This window comes from Orycteropus afer, unplaced genomic scaffold (assembly GCF_000298275.1).
Source record: "Orycteropus afer afer isolate SDZICR_OR568_19922 unplaced genomic scaffold, OryAfe1.0 scaffold00373, whole genome shotgun sequence".
Taxonomy (NCBI): domain Eukaryota; kingdom Metazoa; phylum Chordata; class Mammalia; order Tubulidentata; family Orycteropodidae; genus Orycteropus; species Orycteropus afer.
In genome coordinates, this window is record NW_006921960.1 from 2,389,681 (window position 1) to 2,413,631 (window position 23,951).

Below are 23,951 nucleotides of genomic sequence, written 5' to 3' on the forward strand. Positions count from 1 at the left end.
TGGTGGTTCAAACCCACCAGCCACTCCTCGGAAGGAAGGTTGGGCAATCTACTTCCGTAGTGATACTGCCTCAGGAACCCAAGGAGGGGTCACTATGAGTCAGATCTGACTTGACAGCAGTGAATTTGGTTGTTTTTTTATCACTACGGAAATAGATTGCCCAACCTTCCTTCTGAGGAGTGGCTGGTGGGTTTGAACCACTGATCTTCTGGTTAACAGTCAAATGCCTTAGGCACTACTCCACCAGAGCTCCTAGAATTGTTTCAGGGATCTTAATAATGCTTACTCTGTAATGAGAAAGAGTTCAGTGTTCAATAAAAAAGAATAAACAAAAAAAATATAGATAGATAGATAGATAAAGAAAAAACTTTCAGGTGGCTTCTGGAGGCTGAAGAGGTATGGCAAATGGATTCTTCCCTGGAGTCAAGAGAAGAAATGGAGGCTTAGGACCCATTTTGGACTAGTGACCTCCAGCTCTGGGGAAGAGTGAATATGTTTGGGGGTGGTTGGATTTGTTGTGATTTGTTGCAGCAGTGTTAGGATAACAATACAGTAATTTTAATTACAAATATAGTAATTTCCAAGATAATTAATTTTTTTTTGTGATTGCTGTAATGGTGACTTATTTTACTGTTATTGATTGCCCATGTATTTGTCTTCCTTTCTACACTGTAATCTACATAAGGGTAGCATATTGCCTAAGACACTTGACTGCTAACCAGAAGGCTGGCAGTCCAAACCCACCAGCCACTCCTCGGAAGGAAGATGGGGCAATCTGCCTCCATAGTGATACTGCCTCGGAAACCCAAGGAGGGGTCGCTATGAGTCGGGTCCAACTCGACAGCACATAACAACAACAACAACAACAACTTTTATATACCCAATGTTTCACCCACACTGGGTGAATATACAACAAAAATAAAAGAAAATAGAAGGAAACAAGACTTCTTAATCCATATTCACAGTTAGGATTTTTTAAATATTTAACAGTTCTATAATATTTTATAGTTTAAAATACAGTGTGACCTTCACTATTTGATTTCATCGTAGGCAACGACATACAGGTCCATCCAGTTCTGAATTCTGAAATTAGATACCATTATTACACAGGATCTCTGTTTTTCCTGACACTTTTTAAAAGCTGAAATTCAGTAAAGTAGCTACTGCATTGTACTAGCTATTTCATTTGGTTATAAAATGAGGTGTATGGCCTGGATTGTGTGTTCCGTTTCAGACACACACAAAGAAAACTTTATTACCAAAGGATATTTTAGTGTCACTGGTGGTCATTACAGGCACATTTCTTCTGCTGGAAGAACAAAGTGACAATATAGAATATAGAATTTAACAAATGCCCACCCAAATGAGCATGTAACAACAGTTTTCATTCACAAATTCCCTGTTAATGCTATGTCCACTATCACTTCTTGTAGTAGCTTCAAGAGTTATATTAGTATTACCAAATGCATGCAAACTACTTATTTTAAAAATAAGCACACATCAATGGTTCTGAGTCAGGTTTTAATTTGAACTTCAAATTGTCTCTTCATATGAACTATGGGCATAAGAATGCAGAAAAAGGTTGGCACTGGGCAAAATGATAAACTTGGGCCATTAAACCACCATGAGGGGAAGGGGCTGGCAGATGTCATGTTCTTGGCTGGAACAGGAGTGCCCTCCAGTGAGACCAAGGTAAGGAGTGAGCCATTGTGATTAGAATGTCAGCACCAGCCCCTCAAAAGAGCATTCATGGGATGCTGCTGATCTTATTATGACATTTTAACAATGTGTATGTATAGCTTTAAATGTGGTTATTCGAGATAGGATGCTTTAGCAAAGGACAAAATTAAAAATAGTTATAAGTTTAGTATCACATTTAAAAAGAAAAAAAGAGGGTAAAGATTTCTTTTTTTTTTTTTTTAACCAGTAATTAGGTAGCTAATTTATGTGGTACACTTCAGTTTTCTGCAAATGATTTTGTAATCCTTGAGAAAGTCCTCATATCACAGGCAAAACAGAAACACCCAATAGTAACCTGCTATTCTTTATCAACATGTAAAACTTTATGGAAATTTACCTTTTTAAATAAAGATAGTCTTATACATAACAAAAGAGGGTACAGGGTTCTGTTATCCTGGTCTTTGGGGATCTTAAGAGCACTATAGTTCTATTCTTGTCTATACAAAGAACTTCTATATATAAATGTCCTGAATTCAGCTTAGTGGGTAATTTGTACCAATCAAGCTCACTAGGCAATATCATCAAAAATTCTCAAAAGGTGACAGTTAGTACCTACATGTTTTATCACCATACCCTCCTACAACTTCCCAAACACAAAACTCTTTGGCACAATATATAGTCCCTTCGCCTTTTCATGCTAACCTTATATTGAATCCAATCATCTAAAACTCCATTTTTTCTTTGTGTCTTTTCCCAACCTCCTGAAAACTCATTAAGGTCATATAAGGCATTGACAACAAACTACACTCAAAAAACTATAACTCAAGCAACAAGAAAAAGTCAAATTACAAATGCCAAACAAAAATTTTAAAAGGATGTCCTGACACCGTTCCTTCTCCTTACCAAAACATCATTGCCATTAAGTTGATTCCAATTTCTAGTGACTCCCCATTGGGTTTCCAAGGCTGTGTACCTTTATGGGAGTAAATTGCCCCATATTCCTCCCGCTGAACAGCTGGTGAGTTTAAATTGCTGACTTTTTGGTTAGCAGGCAAATACCTTACCCACTAACACCATCAGAGCTCCTGTTCCTTCTCCTAGAGTGATTAATCTCCTGTGATTATTCCTTCACTTTAAAAAAGGAGCTTCACAAGATTGGGAATCTAACCTGTGCTGTGCACACTGTGAGGAACCAAACTCCACTTGTTCTGTGTGTCAGGAGATGAATGAATGTCTCACGTTCATGTTTATGAAACTTCCCTGTCTTAAGGATAATAAATAATCACTGCCAAATGCCTAGGGCCTACAGAGAAAGTTGCTATGAAATCAGATCCACACACCAGCCAAGTGAGGTTCATAGTGTATTGAGTTGAACTGCTGTTGGACTCACCTAGAAGGCATGGCTCTGCACTGATAGAAAAGGATCATGCTGCTTTGCATAAGAGATAATACATATGTTTTTTAAAAGGCAAATTAGTTCTGTCTTTTGCATGCCTAGTAAGTTACTAACATAGCCTTTAGTTGAAACAAGATTTTCTTTTCCAACTAACAGTACAATGTCTTCCATTGTAAGGCCTTTTATCAAGATCACATAAAATACTAGTCATTTAGTGTGGTTTCTAATGCGGCTTCTCTTTCACTGCAGCATTTTTTCTAGTATCCTCTCATTTAAAATGAAGAAAATACAAAGGCTCATAAAAAGCAAAATAAGTTCAGAAAAATATTAGCAAAGAAGTGATTAGTTATATTAAATAGACATATGAGATAAAATTTCTAATACAGCCGTCTGATTAAAAAAAAAAAAAAGAAGAACCCACTTTGGTTTGGTTTGGTCATCAAGTGGATTCCTACTCATAATGACCTCCTTTGAGTTTCTGAGGCAGTAAATCTTTACAGAAGTAGATTGCCCCATCTTCCTTCCATGGAGTGGCTTCTAAGTTTGAAACATCAACCTTCTGGTTAGAAGTCAAACACCATCTGATAGCACCTAGATCTGAAGACATTGCTATTGTTCCTTTCCTCTCTCATGAAAACAACTGCTCATCTAAAACTTTTCCCCTTATAATCTCATTCCCATCCTTAGTTATAAAATTTGCCAACTCACTAGATACTCTATTCACTGGAGATTTGCGCACAGAGCTCACCTTCTTTCTTAGTATTTAACTTATCCCTCTCTATTGGCCTCTTATTGTCATTTTGAAAAGCTCAAATTCCTCCCATTCTAATTAACACTGTATATCATGTGATTTGTGACTTAAATGCCAGCAAATTCTTCTCCTTGCAGTTATGATAAAAATCTCAATCACCATCCTTGTCTATCTCTCCAGCCTATACCTTTGCACTCCATTTTCTAGAGACAAAGGACATATTTTACTGCCTTTAAAACATTCTGCTTTCTCTTGCTTTTCAACATGCTGTTTTCATGCCTGGAACTTCTCCCTGCTCTTCTAACCAAAATATTCTTCTACAAAGACCATTTTAATTGTCACTTCAGCAGAGAAGCTTTCCCTGTTTCCCAGGTGGATAAATTGTAATCTCCACTCTTTCTCTAAAACCTGTTCTGAGGGTTAAATTTCCCCTTGTCATTTTTGGTCATAATCTAAAACTTCAAAATTCATTTTTACAATATGTATCTGTCTTTGCATTCCCACCTCATTGGCCCCTAGCCATTTTGAGTAGCAAGCTGAAAGACATGGAGAGTGATACTGCCAATGAGTTAATTCAATGTTATCCTCCAGCTGTGGTTTACATCATTTCAAGCTGTCCTACATCAGTTTCTATAGATACTCCACACATAACAAACACTTGCAAAATCCTAAGAACTAGAGAAACTACATTTTTCTGAAAATCCTAAAGGTACAATCACTCAGAGAAGCAGCTTGTTTAAAGTCTTCACACCCTTTCCAAAACAGAATTTATTTGGATTCTACTGGTGTGTATGTCATAAGACAGTCATTCTGTCTGGCTATATGTGCTCTCGGCTAATGTCAAACAAAGATAAAACGCTATTCTGATAGCAATGAATGTTCAGAATGTTATCATTCAAAGATCTAGACAGAGATAACCACATCTGAAGAAGGGAAAGCTCCTGGCTTGTCAAGGAACTTAAGCACACAAGAGTGAACCATAGCGATGCATTTTCAACAGCAAAGCAAGTAAAGGCACTTACGCATGTCACCGAAGGCCCCCTTTGTCACTTTGGTGGCACGTAACACCACTACTGTGAATTTGTGGGAATATTGGTGCTCCACCTGGAAATAAAATGACAGTAATTAGAAATAAGTTTCCAATATAGAATCCAAATTAATTGTTCTCATTGTTTCCTTGAGACTAACTAAAACAACTCTATTTGAATATACGTTAGCATGCATACCAAAAACATTCTTTGATCCTAAGACTATGACTTTTTTTGAGTCTCTTCTCTCTATCATCACAGAATCACTAAGTTTAGATCATGCTTTAAAATGTCACTACTGCTGGACTAGCCGCACTCCTTTGCTGTCAGGTTTACCTTAGACCTTAGGAAAAAAAAAAATGTAAATCAGGACTTCAGGTTGCACAATCAGGCTTTGTATTGGTTAACTAGGAAGCCCTGGCTTAGAATGTCATGTCAAAGCAAGGTGTTCACATTTATTTGTGTGTGTTTGTTTTTGTTGCTGTTGCTCAGTCAATCAATCAACCAATTAAAACTCTTTTTTTTTCTTCAGTACATCTCCAGAGTGATGTTAAAATCCATTGGACAACAAATGAAGCAATTAGAAGCAATATATATATATATTTTTTTAATTTAGCTGTAATGTATTTGTAATAAACCATTTGCAACAATGTTAAAAGTTTCTGTTAGCCTAATATTTACCATGAATATAATAAATATTAACAGATATTTACTAATAAATAAGTTAATAAATAAATTAATATTAATTTTGTTTAAGTATTAAACAGAAGAGTTTATTAAACTGAACTGGAAATTAGTTATTCAGAACCCTATCTTCTAAAACACAGTTGGAGAAGTAGGAACTCATATATTTTCTGAGCAACTGAAAAGATTACAAAATGTTTCACTAAAGTTCAAACGTTCTTTTTTCAATCTTAGGAGAAACTCAAATGGAAAAGCTGCTCACATCTCATTCAACCTTAACCAGCTTGTCTCTGCGTCAAAAGTTCACCATTGATTAAAAGGAGGCTTAGATACTGATGACAGTTAAAATCAAGGAGATAAGAGTAAAAACATTGTAAACGGCTCTTACTCAAGTTTATTTTCAAAGAATAATGTCAATATCCAGAAGAGTTATGGAGTAACCAAAGTTTTACTCTACATAAAAGAAATTATCAATCATAAGAAAAGAAAAATCTGTTGCCACTGGGTCAATTGCTACTCATGGTGATCTATGTGTTGCAGAGTAGAATTGCCCAACAGAGTTTTCAAGGCTGAACTCTTCATGGGAGCATGTTGTCAGATCTTTCTCCTGCAGAGTGGCTGGGAGAGTCTGAATTACCAACCTTTAAATTAGCAGCCAAGCACAAATCATTGGCATCACTTAGGGATCCTATGAAAAAAAAATAAACCCACTGCCATCCAGTCGGATCCAACTCATAGCGACCCCTCCTTCAGTTTCCGAGGCCATATCACTACAGAAGGAGATTACCAAAATGCTTAAAAAAAAAAGTGTTGTTCCTCTTGCACTACAACTGACAATCACACATGTACTCCCTTCTCTCAAAAAAGCCTATTTATATATGATAATAGTAATTTTGAATAACTGCTATCTAATACCCCAATCACCACATTTTATCCATTGTGATGTATGTTTGTTATGTAAACTCTGTAAATGTTTTGTGTTAGACATGCGTGGTTAAAAATATATCAGTTACAAATACTAGGCCAGGCTGCAAAAGGTACAAAATTACTTTCAGTATTTAGGTTAACCATCAACTTTTTTAAGCCATTGAGGTAATATATAACACACTCAGGTGTCAAATTATTTCAGGGCCTGAAAAATAGAGAGCAAATACTCTAGAAAACCTAACCTAGAGATTAGCTTTCTTCATTAAAGAGACTTTCTCCCCAAATCATCTACTATTTTAGCTCATCCTGAAACATATAATACCAAACAGATTTTCAAATGCCTGAAAGTTTCCTTGTAAAATAAAAATCATTAGCAATGCTCTTCTCTATTATTTGTCACTTGATTTTGAAATCACTGTAAATGCATTCCTATGTCAAATAATAATTACTGTTAATAACTTGTAAAAAGTTTATAATGTTATTACTATTATAAGGAGTTACTGAATATTGATCATATATTAAACCAAAACTAAACCAAACTCACTGCTGTCAAATGGGAACCGATTCATAGCGGCCCCTCCTTGGGTTTTTAAGGTGGTATCAATATGACAGTAGATTGCCCAACCTTCCTTCCAAGGAGTGGCTGGTGAGTTTTGAATGGAAGACAGCCTTCTAGTCAGCGTCAAATGCCTTAGGCATTACGTCACCAGAGTTCCTTGATCATATGTTACCAGATGCTAATTCTCAATCTTTCCAACAACTTCATAAGGTTATTATTATTTAATATTTATAATTTAGTAAACTGAAATTCTTGAATCTATTTCCTAGAAGCACACAGATAGTAAATAGAAAATCTGGATTAGAATGCAGTCTCAACGTTATGTTATATATATTTTTACAATAATAAAGGGGAAATAAAGGACAAAAAAAAGTGCAATCTCACTGTCCCCAAATCCTTTACTCTTTCTACATCCTTTACTTATACAGAGATTAATAATGATACCAACACCAATACCTATAATAATAAAGTGTTTCCATTTATTCACTTAAAGTGGTATAAATAATCACACTCTTGTCTATTGTATCTATAGTTGATCTAACATTCCTCTGTGTTATTTCCTCCATCCCATTGAGTTACCCTTTTTATCTGCTTTTATTTCCATCACCCTCAATTTTGTCTTCTAAACTATTATGAATGAAATAGTTACACAGTGTTGAGAGGAAATGGGAGAAAGATGTGGCTGTCTGCTTCTGTAAAGATTTATAGCCTTGGAAACTCTATAGGTCAGTTCTACTCTGTTCTATAGCATCCATATGAGCTAGAATAAACTCAACAAGAGTTTATTTATACTTATATCAATTTTTGGTGGATTGACAGGAAATAAGGAGGAAATTTACCATTTTGTGTGTTTTTATAGAATAATTTTAGAAATGCAAGTCTTCATGTAACCTGTAAATTATCTTCAAAATAAAAAGCGTTAAGTTGATCCAACCGTGGTCACTCCATTTCTGCAGTTTGGAACTGCACTTCATAGGCTTTTCAAGATTGTGACCTTTTGGAAGGAGATCTACAGGCCTTTCTTCCAAAGTACCTCTGGGTGGGTTCAAAAAGTCAACCTTTCAATTAATAGTTGAGTGATTTTCAAAATAGAAGTGTCAAAAACTGTGTCCATCTCTAGCAGCTAAAAAGATCAATAAGATAATATCTATAAAGTAAAGGAGTCCTTATGGTGACACAGTTAAGCACTCAGCTGCTAAGTGAAAGGTTAATGGTTCAAACCCACCCAGCCACTCTGGGGGGAAAGACCTGGCAATATGTTGTTGTTGTTATGTACCCTAGATTCGAACTCAACTCATAGTGACCCCTCCTTGAGTTTCCGAGGCAGTGTCACTATGGAAGTAGATTGCCCAACCTTGCTTCCAAGGAGTGGCTGGTGGGTTTGAACCACCACCCTTCTTTCTGGTTAGCAGTCAAATGCCTTAGGCACTATGCTACCAGAGATCCTTTACTCCTATAAAGATAACAGCCTAGAAAACCCTCTGGGGCATTTTTACTCTGCCGCATGGGGTCACTATAAGCCAAAATGAACTGGAAGTCACCTAAAAACAATAATATCTATAAAGTAAGAACAAACTCCTGGAGAAAGAGGCTCATATTCAATCAGCAATTATCCAAACACTCTTTGAAGAATGCTTTGACATGTTTTCTGGTGCAAATATCACATATAATTTCAAACTAGTCCATACTGGGCTAGGTTCCGACTTGGATAGAAGACTTTTGGTTATGTGTCAGGGATGGTGCCAGAGGAAATGATATTATTGAATCAACAATTAGTGCTCCTCAGGACACTAATTGAAGAAAGTAATGACTCAGCACAATGGTAGTTGGTATTAGACAAGTAAAGATGTCATATTTCAATTGAGATGTCAAATCTAAACTCAACCCACTGACTTAGTCACCAAGATTTTCTTAAAAGAATTAAGCTTTGCCTTCAGGTCTTGGCTTATCTTCCTTTGAATGTACCTTCATCCATAATCTTTTCCAGAATGAAACACAAAATCATTTTTCTTTTCACTATCAGTAATCATTAGGAAAAAGTAATTACTTTGGACTTAAAACCAAAAACCAAACTCACTGCCTTCGAGTCAATTCTGATTCATAGCAACCCCTCCTTGGGTTTCTGAGGCGGTAACTCTATGGAAGCAGATTGCTCAGTCTTCCTTCTGAGGAGTGGCTGGTGGGTTTGAACCACCAGCCTTCTGGTTAGCAGTCAAATGTCTATTAAGCTTACTCTATTCTATAGAATTATACTCATATTTGTAATTAAGAAGATTGGACTTTGGTGGGGAGGGGAATCAATTTGTCAGAAATCAATTTGATGATTTTCTAGTCTGCTTAAGTTTAATGGTTATAAAATAAAAACAAAGGAAACTAATAAATTCTGATGGAAAAGAAAATTAATTCTGGATGTTTATTTGTTTTTTCTCTATTCAACCGTAATTGCCTAACTTTAACCCAAAGTAGAACTAAAGACTAACAGTATGATAAAGACTACAAAATCTCATTGCTAAACCCAGAGACTGCAGTCACCACAGTCAGCAACAGCCAATTTCAAACAGATCTGAGGAATGTTTAAAGAAAAATTGCTGAACTGATATCATCCAAGAGTCATGGTACAATATTTGATATTTATTTTCAGTCTCACTTTTTGGAGTCAAGTTGCACTCTTAACAATTAAGGGGCAAAGTAATTGTGTTATTGTTTTCATACATTTTTTTCTAATAAATATCAGTATTCTTTATTTACAGACTATAATGCTATTTAGGGAGCTCTGGTAGCGTAGTGCCTAAGGCACTTGACTGCTAACCAGAAGTCTGGTGGTTCAAACCCACCAGCCACTCCTTGGAAAGAAGATGGAGCAATCTACTTCTGTAGTGATACTGTCTCAGAAATCCCAGAAGGGGTCACTATGAGTCGGGTCCAACTCAATGGCACATAACAACAACAACAACAATGCTATTTAATCTTGCCTGAATAGTTCTCATTTAATTTTCGGGATACCTGGTTTTGCAACAGAATTTGCTAGCTCTAGCAAACATAGTTAAGGAAATAATAATCATAAATAATATACAATTTCTCTGAAAATTAAAGTAAATATATATTACAATTTCCAATTTCCAGATGCTTTAAGGGGCCCTGGTGAAACAAAGGTTAAGTGCTCAGCTGCTAACCCAAAGATTAGTGGTTTCAATCCACTCAGCAACTCCCTAGGAAAAAGAGCTGGCAATCCACTCTCTGAAAGATTATGGCCTAGACAACCCTGCAGGGAAGTTCTACTGTGTCCTATAGGGTAGCGATGAATCAGAATTGACTCAAAGGCACAAAGCAGCAACAAGAACCTTTTAAGTATAATTTTATTCAAGATTACAAGGATTGCTTTAGCAATGAACCCCATACAAGGACATATCTGATATTAACAGTTTAGGTCTAAAATACTTATTCATCATGAAGTCTTAGTGACTATAATATCCTCAAGATGCCTAAAATAAAACAAGGTTTTAACAATTAAATTATATTTAAGATACAGACTCTAATCCAACAGTAATTAAGAAGTCACAGCATAAAAAAAGAAAATTGGACATCAGTGATTCTCAGCTTTTTTCCTAGTGCAATAATCCTGAAGAAATTGACACTCCTATGAGTAGCTACATCTGAGTGAAGGATATGAAGGGCATATATACCTTTACCTTGCTGAACTCCCTGAAACACCTGAAGGAGCATGTACGTTTGCAACAATTTTCCCAGACATTTCTAAGACTCCTTGGTATATTTATTTGATAAAGAATTGATAGCTTAGAAGATATGTCATGTTCATGCAACTCTAATATGTCTTTGCATTAATGAATTTCAGATTTGAACCTTAGGCTAGTAACCCAATAGACTTTAAAAAAGAACATTTCTTATTACAGACGTCATTTTGAAGATATTATCCTTATTTTATGAGGTTTCTTAGTCCTTTCCTTTGCCTTACTTACAGAATGAACATTGTCTCCTTGCTTTATTCATTTTTATATTTTTCAGTAAGCAACAAATGAAAGGTTGATAGCTCAAAGACAGTCAGAAGTCAGAAGACTATTTTCAATAAAGTAATGTTATTTTCTGCCTTGTCTCTGACTTGGCTTTATTATCTATAATAAAGGATTAAATTAGAAAGTCCTGGCAATCTCTTTAAAAACATCAGCCACTGAAAACCATATGGAGCACACATCTACTCTGACATCCATGAAGTTACCCTGAGTGAAAATTGATTCCACAGCAACTGATAGTGGTGGTGGCAATCTTAGTAAACCACTCCCTGTTTCACATTGAAAAATCTAATTAATAGACTCCCATAGACTGATAGCCCATTTTAGTGTCATTCAGGGGACTGAGGGAAATAATAAAAACTAAACTAGGATTAAACTTTCCCACATGGCTAACTTCCCCAGGAGCCTGAGAGAAGCAAGCAAATTTCTTTCTGAAGGATTATCTTCAGATAAATTAGTAAAGTTGCTTCCAACTTGTAGCAACCCCACACATAATGCGATGAAACACTGCACAGTCCTGAACTTCCTCAAAATTGTTGCCATGTTTGAGCCCATGTTGCAGTCACTGTGTCATTCCCTCTCATGGAGAGTTTTCCACTTTTTGCTGAAGCTCTACTTTACCAAACATGATGTCCTTCTCTAGGGATTGGTCCCTCCTGATAACATGTCTAATGTAAGTGAAATGAAGTTTTCCATCTTTGTTTCTAAGGAGAATTCTGCCTGTTCCAAGACAGATTTGTTCAGATAAAAAAAAAAAAAAAAAAGGCTTTCAAGTGGCCATCTAGATGCGACGATGGGTCTCTCCTCATCCAGAGCAAAAAGAATGAAGAAAGCCAAAGAAGCATGGAAAAAATTAGTCCAAGGGACTGGTACACCATGTGACCCTCAGCCTATATGACTATGAGTCAAGAAGAAGTAGATGGTGCCTGGCTACCACTGTCAACCACTTGGAGGGGGATTGATGTAAGAGATCCTGTATAGAGTGGGAGAACTCAAAATCATTTAAAATAAGTGGGACCAGGTTTGCTGGTCTGATAATTTTTTTCAAATGTAATGTCCAATACAAAAGCAAAGAGACTTAGGCACATGAAGAAAGGAAGCATGACACCAAAAGTAAGAACCAGCATAATTAACAGGCACAAAAAATAGACTCATAATATAAAAGAGCTATAAACTATTTATAATGTTCATAGACAGAAGCAAATTTACAGAGAGTTGCATGCAACTTGAAACTATAAAAAATTACTATATCCTAAAGAAGTGAAAGCCAGGACAAGAACAGATATATGCACATCCATGTTCAATGCAGCACTACTTACAATAGCAAAAAGATGGAATCAACCTAGATGCCCATCAACAGAGGAATAGGTAACCAAACTAGGTACATACACGTAATGGAATATTATAAAACCTTAAAGAATAACGAAGAATCTGCAAACACCGCATAACATGGATGAATTTAGAGGACATTATGCTGAGTGAAATAAGTCAATCACAGAAGCAAAAATATTGTATTAACCCATTATTGTAAAAAGTAAACGAAAGGTGTATATATGGAAGAAAATTTTCTTTTTTGGTTACCAGGGGTGCGAGAGAAGAGGAAGGAACACTGCTAGATAGGTAAAGACAAGTATTGATTTGGGTGAAGAGAAGGGCAATGTACCAAATGGAATGATTAACATGGCAATACTGAGGAAGAAGAAGACATAGAAAGGTGCATGGGAGGTGCAGACAACAAAGACAAAACTTTGTGTACATACACTACTGTGTTGTCAATGATGGCAAACATTGATCTACAGGCAGAGAGATGGGTGGACAGGCTTAATGATTAGATATGCTTGTGCAGGGAAGAGTGTGCCTACAACCATGATGTTTCTACAAGTGTATTTGCATGTTCTGAAAGAATTCCTAGGTATATAGTAGAGCTGACAAGGGACAAGGCTGTAGTCACTTCTGAGCCACAGCCAGCCACCAGAGGGAGTGAGTAATTAGACCTGTGGGCTCAGGACCATGGTTACAGGGGACATCAAGCTCAATTGGCATAACATATTCCACAAGAATATTGTTGCACATCCTAATTTGGCGAGTAGCAACTGGGATCTTAAAAGCTCACAAGTGGCCATCTAGATGCAACAATGGATCTCTCCTCATCCAGAGCAAAAAAGAATGAAGAAAACCAAAGACTCATGGAAACAATTAGTCCAAGGGACTGGTACAACATGTGACCCTCAGACTATACAACTATGAAGCCGGAAGAACTAGATGGTGCCCAGCTACGCTTGTCAACCATTCAGAGGGGGATCTATGTAGGAGATCTTGGACCGAATAGGAGAACAATGTGCAACAAAACTCAAAATCATAAAAAATAATAAAAGGGACCAGGTTTGCTGGTCTGATACAGCTTGGTGGAAACACTAAGACTATGGCCCCTCGCCACTCTTCAGATCTGGAATTGAACCCACTCCTGTGGCTTCCAGCCCAACAAAAGACAGACATATGAGCTGAATATTTACATTAGATAGATACACTCCTTGGAGAGATCAATCATGGGAGAATAGAAGTGTTGTGTATGCACAGGGAGACAGCTTAGAGGGCAGGACTGCATGGGAGGGAAGGATACAGGGAAGAGGTAACCATGGGGAGAAAGTGGAGGGGAGCTGTTGGATTGTAGGAGATTGTAGTCAATGTCATGAGACAAAGTGTTTGTGAGCTGCTATATGGAAAGTGAATTTGTTCTATAAACTTTCATCCAATTCACAATAAAAATTAAAAAAAAAAAAAAAAACTTGCAAGTGGTCATCTAGATGCAACAATGAGTTTCTCCTCATCCAGAGCAAAAAGAATGAAGAAAGCCAAAGACATATGGAAACAATTAGTCCAAGGGACTGGTAAACCATGTGATCCTCAGCCTATATAACTATGAGACCAGAAGAACTAGATGGTGCCTGGCTACCACTGTCAACCACTTGGAAGGGATATATGTAGATCTGTGTAGGAGATCCTGGATAGAGTAGGAGAATAATGTGGAACAAAACTCAAAATCATTAAAAAATAAATAAATAAAAAGACCAGGTTTGCTGGTCTGATGGAGCCTGGTAAATCCCCTGAGATTATGGTCCCTATCTGCCCTTCAGATCTGGAATTGAACCCACTCTGGTGGCTTCCAGCCAAACAAGAGACAGTATAGGAGCTGAACATTTACATTAGGTAAGCACACTCCTTGAAGAGATCAATCATGGGAGAACAGAAGGACTGTGTACACACGAACACAGCGTGGGGGGCAGGAGTGTATGGAAGGTAAGGACACAGGGAAGAAGCAACCATGGGGAGAAAGTGGGAGGAGAGGTCTTGCATTGTGGGAGATTACAGTCAATGTCATGAGACAAAGTGTATGTGACAAAGAGCTACTGTATGGAAGATGAATTTGCTCTGTAAACTTTCACCAAAATCACAATAAAATTTTAAAAACAGAAGAAAAAAAAATTACTGAGAAGATCTGAAAAAGAACCAAACAGAAATTCTAGAAGTGAAAGATGAACTTGATAGCCTTCTAGAGGAATATTTCCTATCTCTGTTTTATGGTAAAGAAGTAGAAACACAGATAGTACTTTAAATTTTTTCTACAATTTTTGCTTTTGAGGCTTGGAGGACTGAGCATGGCTTGTATCAGAAGGTTAGAATCTTATCACTAGCCTTCCTCTTCCTCACTTTTCCTGAATCTGTTCATTATCACAAATATATACTCTTTGCCATAAAAATCATTAATTTTTACACAGTATAATGCTTTATAATAAGTTTTGTCCCTTTTATAGTTCTGGTTTCCCTGTAGCACCATGTCACTTTGTGACCTCCCCTGGTAATGCCTTACATTATAAAATTTCATAATACTGTCAAGATTCTAACTTAATTTATTGTTAACTGATTATTCATTAAAAAAATTGTGAAGTAGATATAGTATGTATTATTACTATTCATATCTTGTTTTCTAGATAAAGCAGCTAAAATGGAGCCCAAGTGCTCATGGACATGTAGCTACTAAGACTAAAACTGCCACTAGAACACTAGTTCTTTGATTATTTATACAGTATTTTCTGTTTCTTTATATTACTGTAATATTCTAGAATAATATCTCTCTACTGCTTTGGTAATGTTTCCAGTCATCCTACAATGATATTTGTAAAGGCCTTTATATTTTAGCAGGCAATCATGAGTATACTCATGTGGTTGAATGTTTCTCTAATGTGAACACAACATTCATTTCTCTGGATGTGGAGCAGTTGCCCTCTTCCATTGCTAATAGGTGGTAGGAAGAGATGTGTGTTTTTTCACTCTAGGGAAGTGACTCATATTTTCAGAGTAAAAAGTTAGATGATGATGATTATTATTTTTGTAAATATTTTACATTACACCTCTCCTTGTGAAATTGCTATTTGGAGTCACAAATGTCCTTAAAGTTGGAAAATTTGGAAAAGTCTTCTCAACAATAACTCCAAGAGATATAGAAACTGAAATCTATCTTATATTTACACTCCACGTTATGCCACCCTCTTAAAAGCCAGCACTGTTGGAAGCAAAAGAGTTTGTTGGCTGCAAGTTGCTGCATCAGGCCATGGGAGTCTCCAACATGTCACTTCATCACAGATGCAGTGAAAATGAGTCCAATCTTCCATGCCTTGAGGCAGCAAAACTGTGTTGGCCTATCTGGCACTAACTGCTCATTACTAGTAAGTTGGCTTGATTTCCCCCATCTTTCCCTTATACCGATAGTGTTCACTGTTGAGCTTACTCACTATATATATTTTTTTAAAAAAATCTTTCTGTGAAAACTAGAACAGGGAATTTTGTCATTAAAAACAACTTACATAAAATTGCACATGCAGTTTATTTCATGGCACACAGAAAGAACAAGAAAAAATAACGATATAAAATTATTAGTAGCATCTTCACTCGAAAGGGCTGTAGACTGAAATACTAATTAAATTGCCTAACTCTCATGCTGGAGAAGGTAAAGAAAAACATGAAACAGATATGTGGTTTTTGTATTTTCACCATATTTATACTCCATAGGTAATTTGCTGTTGTTAGGAACTGTGTTAGACCGTGTTCTCTAGAGAAACAAAACCAGTAAAGCTTATATAGAGAGAAAAAGAGAAATTTATCTTAGGAAAATGGCTCAGAAGCTTATAGAAGTTGGCAAGTCCAAAGTTCTTAGATCAAACATCAAGCTGGAGGCTTTTCCCGACTCACACAGCTGCAGGGGTGGACGAGCTCAAGGTTGGCAGTCAGTATCCTGGCTATTGACTGCAACGAATGATGAATCCAAGATCTTGAGGCCGAATGTTGGACTGTTCGCTCACACACAGTTGTAGGCAGCCCAAAAGAATCCCAATCCACAGAAGAGTATCTCTTTTCCCAGAATGTCCATAAATATACTGGAAGCAGGTCACACCCCTAGGGAAACTCCCTTTCAATGGAATGGCTGCTCAAAACATGTACATCTGATCCCAACATTGGAACAACCCACATCACAATTGCTTAAACCATGCAGAATTGTGGTCCAGCCAAGTTGACACACAGCTCCAACTATCACAGGAACAGTAAAGTTGGTTCCAACTTGTAGCAAGACCATGTATAATGAGATGAAACACTGCACAGTCCTGAACCTCCTCACAATTGTTGTCATGTTTGAGCCCACTGTTGCAGCCACTGTGTCATTCCATCTCATTCAGAGTCTTCTAGTTTTTGCTGAAGCTTTACTTTACCAAACATGATGTCCTTCTCTTGGGATTGATCCCTCCTGATAACATATCTAATGCAAGGGAAATGAAGTTTTCCGTCTTTGCTTATAAGGAGAATTCTGTCTTTTCCAAGACAGATTTGTTCATTCTTCTGGAATTTCACAGTACAGTCCATATTCTTCACCAACAACATAATTCAAAGGCATTGATTCTTCTTCAGTCTTCATTATTCATTGTCCACCTTTCATATATATATATATATATATATATATATATATATATATATATAGCAATTGAAAATATTATGACATGGATCAGATGCACCTTAGTCCTCAAAGTTACATCTTCGCTTTTTAGCACTTTAAAGAGGTCTTCTGCAGAAATTTTGCCCAATGCAATATGTCATTTGATTTCTTAGCTGCTGTTGTTTTATTTCAGTTTCCACCAACTTCATTTCAGTGCCTTATTTTCAGAGTATATTAAAAACTCTGGTGGTGTAGTGCCTAAGGCATTTGACTACTAACCAGAAGGTTGGTGGTTCAAACACACCAGCCATTCCTCAGAAGGAAGACTGGGCAATCTACTTCCATAGAGATATTGTCTCAGAAACCAAAGTTACTATGAGTCGAATCAACTCGACGGCAGTGAGTTTTGTTTTTGGTTTCATTAAAAACTTCATTTGGCTTCCTGAAGGAAAAGACTGTTAACCACTAATGTTGTTGTTGTTAGGTGCCATCCAGTTTACTCAGACTCATAGCAACCCTATGTACAACAGAACAAAACCCTGCCCGGTCATGTGCTATCCTCACAATCCTTGCTATACTTGAGCCCGTCGTTGCAGCCACTGTGTCAGTCCTTCTCGCTGAAGGTCTTCCCCTGTTTTGCTGACCTGCATTTTACTAAGCATGGTATCCTTTTCCAGTGAGTGGTGCCTTTGAACATTACCAAAGCAGGTGAGACTAAGTCTGGCCATTCTTGCTTCCAAGGAATATCCTGGCTGCACTGCTTCCAGGACAGATTTGTTTGTTCTTCTGGCAGTCCATGGTACTTTCAATATTCTTTGCCAACACAACTCAAAAGCATCAACTCTTCTTCAACTCTTCTTTGGTCTTCCTTATTCATTGCCCGGCTTTCACATGCCTATGAGGTGACTTAAAATATTGTGGCTTGGGTTGTTGCTGTTGTTGTTATTTGCCGTTGAGTCGGCCCCGACTCATAGCGACCCCTCCTTGGGTTTCTGAGGCAGTATCACTACGGAAGTAGGATTGCCCAACCTCCCTTCTGAGGAGTGGTTGGTGGGTTTGAACCACCAGCCTTCTTAAAATATTGTGGCTTGGGTTAGGCACACCTTACTCTTCAAATTGTCATCTTTTTCTTCAATACTGTAAAGAGGCCTTTTTAAGCAGATTTGCACAGTGCAATATGACATCTGACTTCTTGACTGCTGCTTCCAAGGATGTTAATTATGGATTCAAGTAATGTAAAATCTTTGATAACTTCAATCTTTTCTCCACTTATCATGATGCTGCTTATTGGTCCAATTGTGAAGATTTTTATTTTCTTTATGTTGTGTTATAATCCATACTACAGACTATCGTGTTTAATCTTCATTAATAAGTGCTTCAAGTCATCTTCACTTTCAGCAAGTAAGTGTTGGTCTGCATATCACATACATTAGTTAACTACTAATAGGCAAGAAAAAATAAAGGGAACTGAAAAACAAGTTAAGTTGATAACAAGGAAATACCCCTTAAAACAGTTGGACTGAGGTCACTGTGACAATGAAATGAAGCTTATGACCAAGATCAGGTAAATAACTTGAGCTGGAAGCTTCTTCCTTTACCCCAGAACAAGTGAAAGCATTAAAAAAAAAAAATTCTAGTCAGTTTACAACACAGAAAATACAATTTCTTCCAGGCAGGCCATCTACCACCATCACCATGAGTACTTACTTAAGGAGGTACCAATAAAATGTTTGGTAACATATGTTGAAAGTAGAAGAATGCAAACACTAATCAAAGAAATCTAGAAGGGGTTTTATTAATAAAATATAAAGTAGAATTTAAAACAAAAGTCATTAGTAGATAGTTGGACCTGTGGACTTGGGACCATAGTTGCAGGGGACATCAAGCTCAATTGGCATAACATACTCCACAAAAACATTGTTCCGTCTACTTTGGTGAGTAACAACTGGGATCTTAAAAGCTTGCAAGAGGCCATCTAGATGCCATGATAGCTCTCTCCTTGTCCAGGGCAAAGAAGAATGAAGAAAACCAAAGATGCATGGAAACAATTAGTCCAAGGGACTGTTATACATGGGATCCTCAGCCTATACAGCTATGAGACCAGAAGAACTAGATGGTGCCCAGCTACCACTGTCAACCACTCACAGGGGGATCTATGTAGGAGATTCTGAATAGAGTGGGAGAACAATGTGGAACAAAACTCAAAATCATTAAAAATAAATAAATAAAAGGGACCAGGTTTGTTTGCCTGATAGACCCTGATGAAACCACTAAGATTATGGCCCCTAGCTGACCTTCAGGTCTGGAATTGAACCCACTCCTGTGGCTTCCAGCCAAACAAAAGACAGGCATATGAGCTGAACATTTACATTAGGTAGATATACTCCTTGGAGAGATCAATCATGGGAGAATAGAAGGGCTGTGTATGCACAGGGAGACAGCTTGAAGGTCAAGAGTATGTAGGAGGAAAGGATACAAGGAAGAGGTAACTATGGGGAGAAAGTGAGAGGGGAGCTGTTGCATTGTGGGAGATTGTAGCTAATGTCATGAGACAAAATGTATGTGAGCTGCTGTATGGAAAGTGAATTTGCTCTGCAGATTTTCATCCAAATCACAACAAAAACTAGGAAAAAAAAAGTCATTAGTAGAAATGAAAAGGACCTGTTATTATGATAGAACATTGATGGAGCAAGAATCTATAAAATCCTAAGGCTATGTTTATCCAATAATAACTTCAAAATCCATAAAGCTAAATTTGGCAGAACTTTTAACTGGTAACTTTTGGTTAGAAGCGAGCATTTTAATCATATTGTTATCTGTCCTCTCTCCCCTAATTAATCTTTCCCCTAATTATAGAATCATTACATTACCAGTCAAAATCCCAGCAGAGTTTTTTTTTGTTTGTTTGTTTTCCTAAGTAAATTCACAAACTGATTTTAAAAAATGCAAAGGACTAAGAATAGTTAAGACAATCTTGAAGAGAAAAATGTTGAAGGATTTATATCATCATATAAAATGACACATTTTAAAGCCACAAAAATTAAGACATTGCTTTTGGTGCAAACTATGAATTATAATTGGCTTGATGTCGGTGTGTTTTGGGTTTTTGTGCAAACAAATACTAATAGACCAATATAGCATAATAGAAACTAAGCCATACACATATAATCACCTGATTTACAACAAAGGCGCCATTGTTATTCATTCAAGATATAATGAACAAGGACCTCTGGTGATGTAATGGATAAGGCATTTGGCTGCTACCCAGAAGGTCAGTGGTTCAAACCCACCAGCTGCTCTGTGGAAGGAAGATGGGGATATCTACTTCCATAAAGATTTACAGCCTTGGAAAACCAATGAGTCACTACGAGTCAGATTCGACTTGATGGCAGAGAGTTTGGTTTTGGTTTGGAGTAAACTAAAAAATAGTTTATGATATATTTGGTTAATAAAATACTACATGGCAATGGAAAAGTGCAGACTTCTCACAGCATGAATGAAGCTCACAGAAATAATGTTGAATGCAGACATATGAAGGTCCAGGACAGGTAAACATTTTACATAGTTAGGAAGGTAAATATTAGTTACCTCTGAGTGATATATTGACTAGGAGGACATGAGTAAGCCTTCTGGGATGCTTATTATGTTCTGTGTTTTCATCCAGGTAATGGTTTTATGAGTGGAATACACGCAAACATTTTTTTTTTTCTTAATTGTGATTTAGGTAAAATTTTACAGAGCAAATTAGCTTTCCATTCAACAGTTCATTTACATTTTGTTTTGTGATACTGATTATAATCCCCAAAATAAAATAGCTCTCTTCCCACTTCCTCCTGTGATTAACCTTTTCCTGCACTGCATCCTTCTTACCTATATATTCCTACCTCCCTGTGGTATATTCCTTTTCTCCCTGTGCAAATGATCTCCAATGATTGATTGCTTGCAGGAGTGCATCTCTCTGGTATAATTTTTCAGGTAGTAGGCCTGCTCTTCTTTGAGAGTTAAACCACAGGAGTCAGTTCAATGCCAGGCCCAAAGGATGACTAGGGGCCATAGTCTTGGGGATTTCACCAGGTTCTACCCAACCAGTAATCCTGGTCTTTTTCACTTTTTAAAATTTTGCTCCACATTTTTCTCCCACTCTATCCAGGACTCCATTTTTCTCCCTTTCCAAGTGGTTGGCATTGGTAACTGGGTACCCTCTAGTTCTTTTGGTCTCAGGTCATGTAGACTGAGATTTCCATGGTTATTTAGCCCTTTGCACTAATTGTTACCATGTCTTTGATTTTCTTCACCCATCTTTTTTCCTGGGAAGGAGAGATGAATAGTTGCATCCTAGATGGCCATTTTGCATCTTTTAAGATCCCAGTCCCTATTCACCAAAGTAGGATTTAGAATAATATTTTTACGTATGTGTTGTGCTCTGGTGGCATAGTGTCTAAGGCATTTGACTTCTAACCAGAAGGTTGGTGTTTCAAACCCACCAGCTGTTCTGATAAAGGAAGATGGGACAATCTACTTCCATAAAGATTTACTGCCTCAGAAACCCAATATGGGTCTCTATGAGTTGAATCAACTTGATGACAATGAGTTTGGTTTCTGGTTGTGCTCATCAAGCTTGATGTTTCCTGCAACTATGGTCCCAAGCCCACAGGCCAAGCAACTCACTCCCTTAAGGTGCATGGTTGTGGCTAGGAAGTTATCTTAATTTTGTCCCCTGTTAGCACCATTTTATCTATGGACATTTTAATGGCACTTACAAATATGTACACAGGAATATCATCTGGCAAACCTAGGTAATGGGTGTATTCCTGTTCGCCTATCTACAGTGCAGTGAATTGCTTAATATGACCCTTCTAACCACAGTCCTCTATTTTGTGATGTATTCTAAATCCTAGCCTCTATGCCTGTTTAGGGTGGGATGTATCTTGAGTACCACCTTACTGGAAGATGTGACTCAAAACACCACACTTAGCTTCCTTGAAGATATATATGCAGATGTTCTGGGAAGTTCACTCTCTCTTGCTCAGGATCCTGCATTTGGCTCATCATCTTCTCACCCCTGGGCTTAAGACAGCAGCCAGTCATCTGACCTACTGATTTGTGTTTACCAGCCTCTTGTGAGTGAGAAGAATCCTCCAGAACTATGCCTGCCCCATGAATTTGGAACTTGCCAGCCTCCATCACTGCAAGAGCCATTTCCTTGGCAGTTTGTGAGTTCTGTGAGATGTTACAGTGAAATACAGAACCCTAAGACAGGAGAGAGACTACTGAGGGAAGGAGGAAGAGTTGATTTTAGAGATGATGGAGTGGTATAGCGGTAAAGGTGGACATTTGAGAGATCTTTATCCTCTGCCTCTTAAGGACTAGTCTTATGCTGATCCTTCTAAGAGAAATTACTTGAGAAGTTAGTGTCAAAATGGTGGGGTTAGCTGCAACAGCCCAGACTCACTGGAATATGTGGTTTTGGGTAAAAGGGGATAACAGAAGAATGATAAACCAAATGGATGTTATTGTTGTTGTTATGTGCCATCAAGTAGGATCTGACTCATAGCGACCCCTCCTTGGGTTTCTGAGGCAGTATCACTACAGAAGTAGATTGTCCAACCTTCCTTCCGAGGAGTGGCTGGTGGGTTTGAACTGCCAGCCTTCTGGTTAGCTTAAGTGCCTTAGGCACTAAGCTACCAGAGCTCCTGGATAGGATTTAAAAAAAAAAAAAAAAAAAAGCCTATGGATTGAAGCAGCTGTTACTTTGCAATCAGTTATCTCAGGAAAAGGCTGTTTATGGGATTTAGGAGTGGTGGAGCTAACTCTAAAGGAATTTGTTAGTTTCATGCATATAGAAATACAGAGCGATAAGGAAAGATGGAGACTTATAATTCCTTCGTTGGTGTTATCAGTAATAGCTGCAATGGCAGAGAAAAAAACATAGGGATATCGCATTGAACCAAGCCCAAATCCAGTTTGATCAGAGCTATGACTCTGACATGTCTCAGGGCATATCCAGAAAGGAATATTTGTATTGGAACAATAGCAAGTACCCCTATGACTGCTGGTCAGCAAGAAGTTATTATGAGAGGGGAAAAGGCAAAACCAAGAAACTATTGAAACCAGGGGATATAGTGTAAAAGAATTGCTTCAGTTTATAGATCAGTATTGTCAGCTTCCTGAGGAACTTTTACTAAAATGGATTGTGAGGGTGACTAATTTAGAGACAATGTATTTAGTTTTGAATGCTACAGAATGGGAAAGTATGTTTGGGTGGATGTAAGACACACAACTATGAACAAGTCACATGATGATCCAAGACTCATTTACACAACTCAGAGGGGTCAGCCAGCCTGCCGGACTGGATAATATTTGCAGTCAGGTTTGTTTACCCCAAGAAGAGAAACTGCTCCTCTAAACCTCTAAATTACTACTGGCACAGTCCAGAGGAAGCAGCTAATGTGCTGCTTATGCAAGCCATGCTGGAATGGCTTTATGAGGATCAGGATAGTCACCCAATGAGTATGCCCCTTACCTAGGTCATGGGAGACATGGTAATCAAGGGATCGATCCCCTTCTACATGGGCATCCGATGTAACCTTGCTACTGTTAAAGAAAGCAACAATCCAAGAAGCTGTGTAGGATTTGTTGGCACAGCTCTGCATGGGTCTTACAGATGCAAGAAACATAAGAGTGATTCATAGGAGAGTGGGAAGAGGTAATGAGGAAAGAACTTATTTCAGCAAGTCAGAGATTTTTCAATGGTTACTAAGGAGTGGGATGAATATAGCAGACATTGATTGAGACAAAGGTGCTAATGTAGCACTACAGGAAAGTTGGGTGGACCAGCGGAAACTCTTGCTAGTGCCTCAACATTATAGAGGCCTAAATAAGTCCATTCTATTCACTCCAATTGGGAGGAATCTT

The 23,951-nt window shown here is 37.6% G+C and overlaps 1 protein-coding gene across 1 annotated transcript in view; it reads right to left on the minus strand.

Annotated features, from left to right (window-relative positions):
• The window catches only part of PLA2G4A (phospholipase A2 group IVA), a 185,651-nt gene extending 161,962 nt beyond the window's left edge, over nucleotides 1-23,689 (minus strand). The window contains exons 1-3 of the mRNA XM_042782573.1: nucleotides 23,560-23,689; nucleotides 22,788-22,942; nucleotides 4,850-4,931 (exon numbers count right to left, since the gene is read on the minus strand). Of these exons, the coding sequence (XP_042638507.1) occupies nucleotides 4,850-4,931; nucleotides 22,788-22,942; nucleotides 23,560-23,689 (367 nt within the window). The remainder of the gene's footprint in view (nucleotides 1-4,849; nucleotides 4,932-22,787; nucleotides 22,943-23,559) is intronic.
• Between the last annotated feature and the right edge of the window lie 262 nt (nucleotides 23,690-23,951).